The sequence below is a fragment of the Neophocaena asiaeorientalis genome, unplaced genomic scaffold (assembly GCF_003031525.2).
Source record: "Neophocaena asiaeorientalis asiaeorientalis breed wild unplaced genomic scaffold, Neophocaena_asiaeorientalis_V1.1 scaffold179, whole genome shotgun sequence".
NCBI classification, from domain to species: Eukaryota; Metazoa; Chordata; class Mammalia; order Artiodactyla; family Phocoenidae; genus Neophocaena; species Neophocaena asiaeorientalis.
In genome coordinates, this window is record NW_020172775.1 from 432,605 (window position 1) to 442,878 (window position 10,274).

The 10,274-nt window shown below is 60.5% G+C and overlaps 2 protein-coding genes across 3 annotated transcripts in view; one reads left to right on the forward strand and one right to left on the reverse strand.

The window, feature by feature from the left end:
• Window positions 1-5,899, forward strand: part of TRIM28 (tripartite motif containing 28) — a 20,815-nt gene extending 14,916 nt beyond the window's left edge. The window contains exons 2-18 of the mRNA XM_024740915.1: window positions 2-195; window positions 475-589; window positions 816-948; window positions 2,610-2,745; window positions 2,823-2,939; window positions 3,039-3,153; window positions 3,312-3,458; window positions 3,562-3,676; window positions 3,758-3,864; window positions 3,955-3,991; window positions 4,074-4,119; window positions 4,200-4,452; window positions 4,540-4,859; window positions 4,938-5,061; window positions 5,144-5,230; window positions 5,309-5,446; window positions 5,541-5,899. Coding sequence (XP_024596683.1) covers window positions 2-195; window positions 475-589; window positions 816-948; window positions 2,610-2,745; window positions 2,823-2,939; window positions 3,039-3,153; window positions 3,312-3,458; window positions 3,562-3,676; window positions 3,758-3,864; window positions 3,955-3,991; window positions 4,074-4,119; window positions 4,200-4,452; window positions 4,540-4,859; window positions 4,938-5,061; window positions 5,144-5,230; window positions 5,309-5,446; window positions 5,541-5,717 — 2,361 coding nt within the window. The 3' untranslated portion in view covers window positions 5,718-5,899. The remainder of the gene's footprint in view (window position 1; window positions 196-474; window positions 590-815; window positions 949-2,609; window positions 2,746-2,822; window positions 2,940-3,038; window positions 3,154-3,311; window positions 3,459-3,561; window positions 3,677-3,757; window positions 3,865-3,954; window positions 3,992-4,073; window positions 4,120-4,199; window positions 4,453-4,539; window positions 4,860-4,937; window positions 5,062-5,143; window positions 5,231-5,308; window positions 5,447-5,540) is intronic.
• Window positions 5,900-6,564: 665 nt separating this feature from the next.
• On the reverse strand, window positions 6,565-9,509 carry CHMP2A (charged multivesicular body protein 2A). Of its 2 annotated transcripts, none has more exons than XM_024740906.1 (6): window positions 9,270-9,448; window positions 8,318-8,531; window positions 7,267-7,446; window positions 7,061-7,191; window positions 6,906-6,967; window positions 6,565-6,787 (listed from the first exon to the last, which is right to left on the reverse strand). In XM_024740906.1, exons 2-6 carry the CDS (start codon window positions 8,483-8,485, stop codon window positions 6,660-6,662), a joined length of 669 nt encoding a protein of 222 aa, XP_024596674.1. In that variant the 5' UTR covers window positions 8,486-8,531; window positions 9,270-9,448; the 3' UTR covers window positions 6,565-6,659. The 2 variants fall into 2 exon arrangements, with proteins under 2 accessions (XP_024596674.1, XP_024596673.1); XM_024740905.1 differs by having other exon boundaries at window positions 6,660-6,787; window positions 8,318-8,509; window positions 9,270-9,509.
• Between the last annotated feature and the right edge of the window lie 765 nt (window positions 9,510-10,274).

Consider the following 10,274-nt stretch of genomic DNA (forward strand, 5'->3'; position numbering starts at 1 on the left):
ATCGTCGCCCGCGGGGGGCGGCGGCGAGGCGCTGGAACTGCTGGAGCACTGCGGCGTGTGCCGGGAGCGCCTGCGGCCCGAGAGGGAACCGCGCCTGTTACCCTGCCTGCACTCGGCCTGCAGCGCCTGCCTCGGGCCCGCGGCGCCTGCCGCCGCCAACAGCTCAGGGGACGGAGGTGCGGCGGGCGGCGGCGCCGGGGAGTGCGGGGGGGCCGGGGGAAAAAAACCCAGCGTGACGATGGCGGGGGTCGCCTGGGCGAGAGGATGGGGACCCGAAGAGTGGCCGGAACGTGTGTGGGCAGTGGGCTGCGGCCCGGTTACTGAGATGGGGCGACTGTTTAAAGTTCGGTAAAGAAGGGTTTGGTTCTTCCTCCGGGAGGGGAGGGTCGCCTCAGCTCGGCAGGGGATGGAGTTTGGGGCCCAGTGAGGGGATGCGCTCACCGTGCGATGGTTTTGTTTCTTCGTGTTCTGCGTAGTGGTGGACTGTCCAGTATGTAAGCAGCAGTGTTTCTCCAAAGATATTGTGGAGAATTACTTCATGCGCGACAGTGGCAGCAAGGCTGCCACCGATTCCCAGGATGCGAATCAGGTATGTCTCGCCCAAGCAACCCCCAGGAGGTCTCTGGCCATGAGTAGGGCTCACTAGACCAGAGCGTGGTACCAGCTCCAGGCTTTACTGTCCCCGTGGTAGAAAGCTCAGGGCAGGTTGTCTAGGCTAAGTAAGGGCCCCACCTTTCTTCATGTCGTATTTCTTGGTTCTGAATGCAGATTGGTTTGGTGGTTGTGTCTCTTCTGACTCTGCCTTTGCTCAGCAGTGCTGCACTAGCTGTGAGGATAATGCCCCGGCCACCAGTTACTGTGTGGAGTGCTCTGAGCCGCTGTGTGAGACGTGTGTGGAGGCACACCAGCGGGTGAAGTACACCAAGGACCACACTGTGCGTTCCACTGGTATGCAGCGTGCAGGGGGCTGCCCTTGCTGTTCTCCTCTATATGCCTTCAGTTGTTTATGATGGTAGTTGCAGACGGTGGAAGGATCTCAGGGAATTTCTCTACGGGGTACCAACTGAAGGGCCTGAGGGCAGAACTCAAAAAGGGGGAGGCTGGGGCTCTGGTGGGCAGTCTCTGCAGGTCCAGTGGCAGGGGAAAAGCCACAGGCAGGGAGTGGGGGGAGTTCACAGGGGATCTCATGGTGCTGCAGGGGGTGTATAGAGGGCTTGAGGAAGCTCATCAGGGAACCCCCCTAGGCAGGGGATAGGCCTCCAGTGGTAGAGAGAGCCGCACGTATGGATAGGGAGATGCAGGGTGTTGGGGAATGATGTGAGGGACCTCCTGGACCAGAGGTTCCCTGGCACCTGTTTTAAGCCTCTGTAGGGGAAAGTGAGGTCTTTGGGCCTTGTGTCTTAACAAGCTGGTAGGGTCATCAGACTATCACTGACCAGTGAGTGCTGGAAGTGTTCTTATCGTTGGGTCACAGGTATTTCACAGCCTAGCTTGGTATTTCCAGATTTTTCTGTGAATGTGCTGGAAGTGCTATGGAGAGGGCCTTGCGCTTGGTTTTTGGCCCAGGACTCCCCATGAGTGGCGTTTTGGTAGTCACACTGTGGCTCCGCCAGCCCAGAGGACAGTTTTGATGGGAAAACTTGGGTAGAGATGGTTCCTGTGGGGCATGAGGAGCCAGGAGAGAAGGGCAGGGGTCTCCAGGGGGTCCTGGGTTCCAGGCAAGGGTCAGGGTGCAAGAGCGGGCAATATTTAGAGGAGCTGAGGCTCGGTTTATTTGTATCGAAATGTTCCTATGTCTCACGCCGGACTGGTGTAGTAACGACACATGATAGGGATTGGGGAGGAAAGAAGGATGGATGTTCTCGATTTTCTAGTGGCAACAGCCTCTGGGGAGGGCTGAGGGGGTCAACGTGGTGTATTAGTCTTTGGGGGAGTGTTGCTCTGAGCAGTAGGACCTTTGTCCCAGCACAGGGGGCCTGACGTCTCTCTGAGGGTCCTGGTCTGATATCTCTCCAGCCTGAGAAGGCTTTGCAGGTTCCCCCGTGGGTTGTTAAGATGGTGTGGTCTCCTTTTAGCAGAGAAGAGAGGGGAGGTCACCAGGCATGGCTTATGAGGAAAATGTATCTGACGGTCTCTTTAAGCCCTGATTTGCTTTTTGTCTGAGCCAGAAAGCAAATGTTGTGTGTGCTGGGATGCCACAGTAGCCAGAATCCCCCTCCCCTGCTGGACAGAATCCTCTGTGAGTGGAGGAGAAAGGGAGCCCAGTGGCAGATGGGGGCAGGGCTTCAGAGGTGGAGGAGCTTTCTTGAGTGTCCATCTGGAGGAGGTTTCAGCAGAGGGAACAGCGGGGAGGTCTCTCCTGGCAGAGGCCGTCAGTCTACGTTAAGCTGTCACCTCCAGAAGCTGAGAGGAGAGGGGTGTGACCCTCTTGGTCAGGCTGAGAGCAAGGATCTCTGCTCCTCCCTGTCCACTGCTGTAGGCCCTCTGGGTCCTTCCGGCAGATAGCCCAGGGTTGCAGGACAGGCAGGAAGTAAGGCCCTGATCTCTGTCCGCTCCTCGAGCTGGAGGTGGTGAGGATGAGCTCCCGCTTCATAGATCCCATTCCCCAGGACCAGCCAAGTCGAGGGACGGTGAGCGCACGGTGTATTGCAACGTGCACAAGCACGAGCCCCTTGTGCTGTTTTGCGAGAGTTGCGACACCCTCACCTGCCGGGACTGCCAGCTCAACGCCCACAAGGACCACCAGTGAGTCCTGAGGCTTGGTGGGTGGGTGCTGCCTGTTCCTGTGCTGGGCGCCCGGGCCCACCTCTATCTGCCCTCAGGTACCAGTTCCTGGAGGATGCTGTGAGGAACCAGCGCAAGCTCCTGGCCTCACTGGTGAAGCGCCTCGGGGACAAGCATGCGACATTGCAGAAGAACACCAAGGAGGTTCGCAGCTCGTAAGTGTGGGTGCCTGTGCTGTGCTGGGGTGGGGGGTGGGGTGGCTCTGGGTGAGCACCTGCCTGAGTGGCCCTGATCTCACCCACTCTGCTACCCAGGATCCGCCAAGTGTCTGACGTACAGAAGCGCGTGCAGGTGGACGTTAAGATGGCCATCCTGCAGATCATGAAGGAACTGAACAAGCGGGGTCGTGTGCTGGTTAACGATGCCCAGGTATCCACTGCGTGGTCCTTCTCTGTTGGCAGCTCACTCTGCCTCAGGTGGAATCGTCCTGGGGTTTGGCGCCCTCTGCTGGCTGCTGATGCCCTCCTCGGGTGGGGAGAGGTTCTAGTGCTCTGTCCTCCCTGACCCCATCTGCTCTCCACCTGCAGAAGGTGACTGAGGGGCAGCAGGAGCGCCTGGAGCGCCAGCACTGGACCATGACCAAGATCCAGAAGCACCAGGAACACATCCTGCGCTTTGCCTCGTGGGCTCTGGAAAGTGACAACAACACTGCTCTGCTACTCTCCAAGAAGCTGGTGTGTGCTGGTGGGCACCCAGGTGGTGGGTTCCAGGTAGGCACCTCGCAAGACCCTGGAGCCCTGTTCACTGCCCGTGTGCTCATGTACCGCCCACCCCCAGATCTACTTCCAGCTGCACCGGGCCCTCAAGATGATCGTGGACCCCGTGGAGCCACACGGTGAGATGAAGTTCCAGTGGGACCTCAATGCCTGGACCAAGAGTGCAGAGGCCTTTGGTGGGTTTTTGTCTTTCTCTTGCTGCACCCTGCCATCCCAGGCACTGCACTTTCTTACACTGTTTTACTTCTTTACTGCAGGCAAGATCGTGGCAGAACGTCCTGGCACCAACTCCACAGGCCCTGTACCCATGGCCCCTCCTCGGGCTCCAGGGCCTTTGAGCAAGCAGGGCTCTGGCAGCAGCCAGGTAAGCCAGGGAGGGGACCATAGTGGGAGGAAAGAGGCACGGGGTCCTGTGGGATACCTGTCCACTGAGGTCCACTTGCTCTGCCCACAGCCTATGGAGGTGCAGGAAGGCTATGGCTTCGGGTCAGGTGAGTGATTCTGCCCCCCCAGTAGGTGGGAGAGCTGCAGTGCCCTATGTCCACCCCAACCTGTTTTCTGTGTTCCGAGCAGATGACCCTTACTCGAGTGCAGAGCCCCACGTGTCAGGGGTGAAGCGGTGAGTGTGGCTGCCCTTTGGTGGTTATAGGGACAGGGTGGCCATAGGGGTGGGGCGCTCACACCAAGCCACGCCCACAGGTCCCGCTCAAGTGATGGTGAGGTGAGTGGCCTCATGCGTAAGGTGCCACGGGTGAGCCTCGAACGCCTGGACTTGGATCTCACGGCTGACAGCCAGCCACCAGTCTTCAAGGTCTTCCCAGGCAGCACCACTGAGGATTACAACCTCATTGTCATTGAGCGAGGTGCTGCAGCTGTTGCAGCTGGACAGCCTGGGACTGCGCCCCCAGGGGCCCCTGGTGCTCCGCCCCTGCCTGGCATGGCCATCGTCAAGGTGAGCCTGCCCAAGTGACTGTGGCTGGGAGATGAGGATCTACTGCCCAGGCTGGCACCCCACTGAACACCCCTCACCTCCTCACAGGAGGAAGAAACAGAGGCTGCCATTGGGGCCCCGCCTGCTGCCACTGAGGGCCCCGAGACCAAACCTGTGTTGATGGCCCTGGCGGAGGGCCCCGGCGCCGAGGGCCCCCGCCTGGCTTCACCCAGTGGCAGCACCAGCTCAGGCCTGGAGGTGGTGGCTCCAGAGGGCACCTCAGCCCCAGCTGGTGGCCCAGGTGCCCTGGATGACAGTGCCACCATCTGCCGTGTCTGCCAGAAGCCAGGTGACCTGGTCATGTGCAACCAGTGCGAGTTCTGCTTCCACCTGGACTGCCACCTGCCTGCCCTGCAGGATGTGCCAGGGTGCGAGGCTGTGCGGGGTCTGTAGGGTGGAGGGCTGGGCCAGGTGCCGTGCAGCCCCTCACGGTCTGTTCCCTCTAGGGAGGAGTGGAGCTGCTCTCTCTGCCACGTGCTACCCGACCTGAAGGAGGAGGATGGCAGCCTAAACCTGGATGGGGGTGACAGCACTGGTGTGGTGGCCAAGCTCTCGCCAGCCAACCAGCAGGTGAGGGTGGGGCCCACTCCCTTGGTTTGGCCAGCAGCACCCCAAGTCCCCTATGACTCTGATGTTCATGTAATGCCTGCAGAAGTGTGAGCGCGTCCTGCTGGCCCTTTTCTGCCATGAGCCCTGCCGGCCCCTGCACCAGCTGGCTACTGACTCCACCTTCTCCCTGGTGAGTTCTGGGACTTGGGAGGGTGGGAGGTACAGGGGCTGTTTGGCCTCACCTTCAGCCTGTGGCCTCTGCTTGAAGGATCAGCCCGGCGGCACCCTGGACTTGACGCTGATTCGAGCCCGTCTCCAGGAGAAGTTGTCACCCCCCTACAGCTCCCCCCAGGAGTTTGCCCAGGATGTGGGCCGCATGTTCAAGCAGTTCAACAAGCTGACAGAGGTGAGCCTGTTGGGGTGGGGATGGGTTGGGGAGGGGAGGCTGGGGGCAGAGAGGTAGGCAACCTAGGACCCATCCACTGTAATTTGCCCGGCAGGACAAGGCTGATGTGCAGTCCATCATTGGCCTGCAGCGCTTCTTTGAGACTCGCATGAACGAAGCCTTTGGTGACACCAAGTTCTCCGCCGTTCTGGTGGAGCCCCCGCCGCTGAGCCTGCCTGGTGCTGGCCTGAGCGCCCAGGACCTGTCCAGTGGCCCTGGTGATGGCCCCTGAGGCTGGGCTGCCCCCGAGCCACTCCAACCTGGCTCTGTTCTCTGTTCTGTCCTGTCACCCCCTCTTCTCTCTCCTCTTCTCCTCCCTCCGGTGGCCTGGTTCCCACTCCTTGGTGGCCCATACCCCAGCCCCTCACGATATGGTTTTTACTTCTGTGGATTTAATAAAAACTTCACCCGTTACTCAGGCCTTGGTTGGTGGGGGCAGCGGTCCTGGGGGCGTGGTCTCTGGCTGTTACCGATCCCTCACCAAACCCTGTTGGGCCAGATGGGGGTGGGGCACTCATCTCCAGCCACCTGGGTGTCCAGGGAGTGGGGAGCAGCACCCCTCCTGGGCCCTTTGCGATCTGGGGAGTGTCTGGTGGGTAGGAGGGTCACCCGGTAGGTAGGCAGACCCAGGCTAACCTGTGGGCAGGCAGGGTGAATCCCCAGGTAGGTGCTGCACGGCAGCTCTTTCTCCCCGAGAGCTTCCTGGACTGGTTTGGAACCGTTTCTCGCAACCAGCTCTTCAAAGTGAGCTGGGTGGGCTGGGCTAAGCGGAGCTGGGCAGTGCATCCCTGGGGGACAGGCCTGGACTCCTGGGATGCTATCAGGATGTCTGGGGAGCCTGCCTTCTTGGGGGTGCTGGGCCAGTGTCTGCTGCTCGTTTTCACATCCCAAGCCCTGAAGACGGGTGGGCTTGGTCTGTCCACTCCCGCCAAAATGAGAAAACTTCCAGCCCTCTGTCTTATACCCCAGCTAATGTGGCCCACATTACCAAGCCCTGCCTGAGCAACTCCTGTCAGCCCTGTCACCAGACTCCCTAACCCAGCCTGGCTCACATCAGGCCACTCACACAGGCCCAAGACTAGTGGCCAACTTCTTTTATTGCAGAAGGTACAATGAAAATGCTGGGCCCTCCGCTGGCTCCCTAGGGTGGCACGGGGGTGTGCTGTGTGTGCAGTCAGTCCCTTCGAAGGTTCTTGAGCCGCTCCTCCAGGTCTGCATCTGCATCGACTAGGGCGGAGGCTGCAGCCTCTGCTTTCTTCCCACTGGCAGCCACACTGAGGGAGCCTCCAGTGGAGGGGAGGTCTGCAGAGAAGGGGGGTTAGGAAGAGAGCCCCTGCGGGAAGGAGTAATGCTGGGAGAGGGAGGGTCTGCGCGATGGCTGAGCTGCGCGCAGGACAGGGCCCAGGGTCTGGACACTCACTTGACAGCTCATCCGTCAGGCTCAACCCCAGCTCGTCCAGGACCTGGGCTACAACAGCGTCACTAGGTAAAAAAAAAAAAAGAACTATGAGGGCCAGGCACCCGGAGGGCCAGGCATCCCCTCCGTCCCCACCCTTCTGCCTCCTGTCTCCAAACCTCTCCTCTTCATCGTCCTCGTCACCCATGGCATCGTCAATGGCATCGTTCATCATCTCCTCCTTCATGTCCATAATCTCTGCCTGCCGCTCGAACTCCATCATGATCTTCTGGATCTGGGGCAACTTCAGCTGGAAGTGGGAGGAGGGTGAGTCTGGCCCCTGAGGTTAGCAGGGGTAGGGAGGCGGGGATCGGGAGAGGCGCACCTGTCTGTTCATGGTGCCCATAGCCTTGGTGACGCCCTTCATGGCTTGTGCCATTGAGTTGTTAGACTTGAGTGTCTGGATCTTGAGGGACACAGCCTGGATGTTGGCCCGCATCAACACAAACTTTCGCACGTACCGCCTTGTGCGCACCAGGTCTCTTGCCATGATACGCACAGCGTCCTGCGAGGGGACAGAGGTGGCAGGGAGCCAGCCTTGGAAGTATGCTCACTGCCACTCCACCATGCCCACTGAGGCTTTCAGGGGCTCCTATGTGCCTGCTCCCACTGGCCACTGTTCCCTTTCGCCCTCATGCCTCTTGGGTCACCACTGCACAGACTCCTCATCTCTGCTCCAGAAATGAGAGGAAGAAAGGTGGGGCCACCCTTGAGGAGTCCTTTTCTCTCCATGTCTATAGAGTCAACACCCATTCCTGAATTTCTCTCCTGGCCAAAGAATGTGTGTCTCCCTCCACCTCACACAGGCCCTCACCTGAAGTACAGGATCCTGATTCACACACAAACACTTCCAAACCTCACCTTTTCACTTCCTCCCCAGAGCTCTTCCTTGCTTTGCCCATCCCAGGAAATGGCACCTCAACCCAGCTGTTCAGGCCAAAACTCTGTCGCCCATCAAAGGTGCTGCTCCCCAGCAGTTCAGGCTGTGCCCATCTCTCTGCTCACTGGCCCCCAGGGCCAGTGCATTCCATGCCACGTGGGCTCCTGCTGTGGCCCACAATTCCGAGTGGTCTGGCCCACATCCACTCCTCTGGGCTCACCCATCACTCTCATGGAGCATCTGCTCTTCTATCTGACACACTTGCCACTTGGATCTTCACGGGCTCACTCTCTTCCTTACTCAACGTTTGGCTCTGACACCACCTCCACAGAGGCAGCCTTTTGGACCCTGAAACTAGGGAAAGCCCCACTCAACCCTTCATTTCCCTAGAAGCACCTCCCTGTTGGTGTTCAGCATGTCCAGTTTGCTGCAGCCCCAGTGTCTGAACAAGCAACAGCACTGGCCTGTGTCCCAGGCTGTGCCCAGTCGAGCTTACCATCTGGCCCTGCTTGGCCATTTTCTTGATGTCTGCAATGATTTTCTTCTCCTGGGTCTCTAGCTTCTGTCGCTCACGGTCCAGCTCTCGCATGGCGCGGTTCAGGGCGCGCTGGTTCTGCCGCAGCAGCTCCTCCGGCGTCTTCCGGCGCCCAAACAGCAGGTCCATGGCCGCAGGAGCCCACCGGTAGGACTGGGGCAAGTGTGAAGCCTTACTGCAGAGTGGTGTGAGGCCCAAAACGAGGGCATGAGGCAGAGCTGGGGTCACACTGTGTATGGGCAGGGACAGATGGGGGCTCCCAAAATGGAAAGGGCTGAGCAGGGGGAAAAGGCGTGAATGGAAGGCCAAAAGAGTGGAGTCTGGAACTTGGGTAGCCCCAGGGACATGAGTGGGGACAACGTGCCCACCCCAACCCCTCCTCCATCACAGTGCCCCCACAGAGGTTCAAGGCTTCCACCTCGTCCTGCAGACCCTGCGATGAGGCCCTAGCGTGTTCGGTGGACTGAGACTGGAGATGGCCGTGTGTGGGCTGACGGGGGTAGGGGGCACTTGGAACCCTGAGCGCCAAGGACAGGGCACTTGAGAGGGTCCCTGACAGGAGGAGGTGGAGGCTGCGAGTGCTAGAAACAGGGTGGATGGGGGTGGCCCTGAAGATGACAGCGTATGCATGGAATTCGGTTTGGGGCGGGGGTCCTAAATGCCGAGGGAATCTGGGCGCGGAGAATAAGGTTGAGGGGCGTTGCGGACTCCTGTACAGAGGGAGGGATGCTAAGTGTTGGGGTGCCTTGTTCACGCAGGAAAGCCTGGGGGGCCATTCGGGGTGTTGACCACTGAAGGCAAGATAGCATGGGGTCCTCTGATGATAAGGCCGGGTCCCAGAGAGGGGCGAGGCCCTCGTACGCCGCCACCCACGCGTCCACCCAGAGCCCGCGCCCCAGTAGGGGCCACTCACCGGAGTTGCGACAGGGACTCGCTTCCGTTTCCGGGTCACGCTTTTCTCGCTGGGAGCCCCGGAGCGCCCACCAACGACGGACCCTCGGTTCTGTCGCGTCGGCGGTCGCCGCCGTTTCCGGATTAAACCACCTGACGTCACACGCCCCGCCGGCGCCCGGAATGCTGGGCGGGGACAACAGCGCGCGTGCGCACGCGCCGGGGACCAGGCCGGCCCCAGGCGCATGCGCACCAGCTTCCGTGTCCCTGCCGCAGACTCGGTGTTCCACAGGTTCAAGTCCAGCCTAAGGGAGCCGAGCCACGGCCGGAGTCCTGGTCCTTGCGGGGTTGGCGCCCTTCCGGGCAGCCACCCAGAGGCCCTGCACCCCACCACGTTACCCACTGTAGGGCCCAGCTCATCTCAGGGACCCAGAACTCTCGCTGATGTTTCTGGACCTCAGGCACCCGGTGGCACCAGGCAGCATTCTCCTCGTCAAGCCCTCCAGTGGCAGAAGGGGGCAGAACAGGAGATGGTGCGGACTTTCTTGTATGTTGGCTTACTGGCCAGGAAGCCTGTGGTTACTGGATCCTGCCCCTCCTTTGTTCCGGAGTGGGATTCATCCCACCCTGCCTGAGGCCTGGGGCTTGGTCCCCTCACGACTCCCAGGGCTGCCCCAGGCACTGGGCAGCCTGCTGACGCGGGGGCGGGGGGGGGCCCCCTAATGCCACCTGTGACCACACAACTCCCACCACGCTTGCTGCAGGAGCCCTGGTGGACATCACCTGCCCCTCCCACCCCACAAAAGGAAGAGGCAGAGGCCATGCAGTAACATTCCCCTTTAATAGCCTGGCGGGACCTCCAGTGGTGCAGGGGTGGGGTGCCGGGTGCCCAGCCACCCTTGGCCTCCCACCCCAGAGCCCAGATTAGGGGGGCTGGACAGCACCCAGCGTGGGGCTAGACAAGCCAATTCATTTCCCATCGCTGAGCGGGTCGGGGGAGGCCGCGCCGACCTCAATCACATGGTGG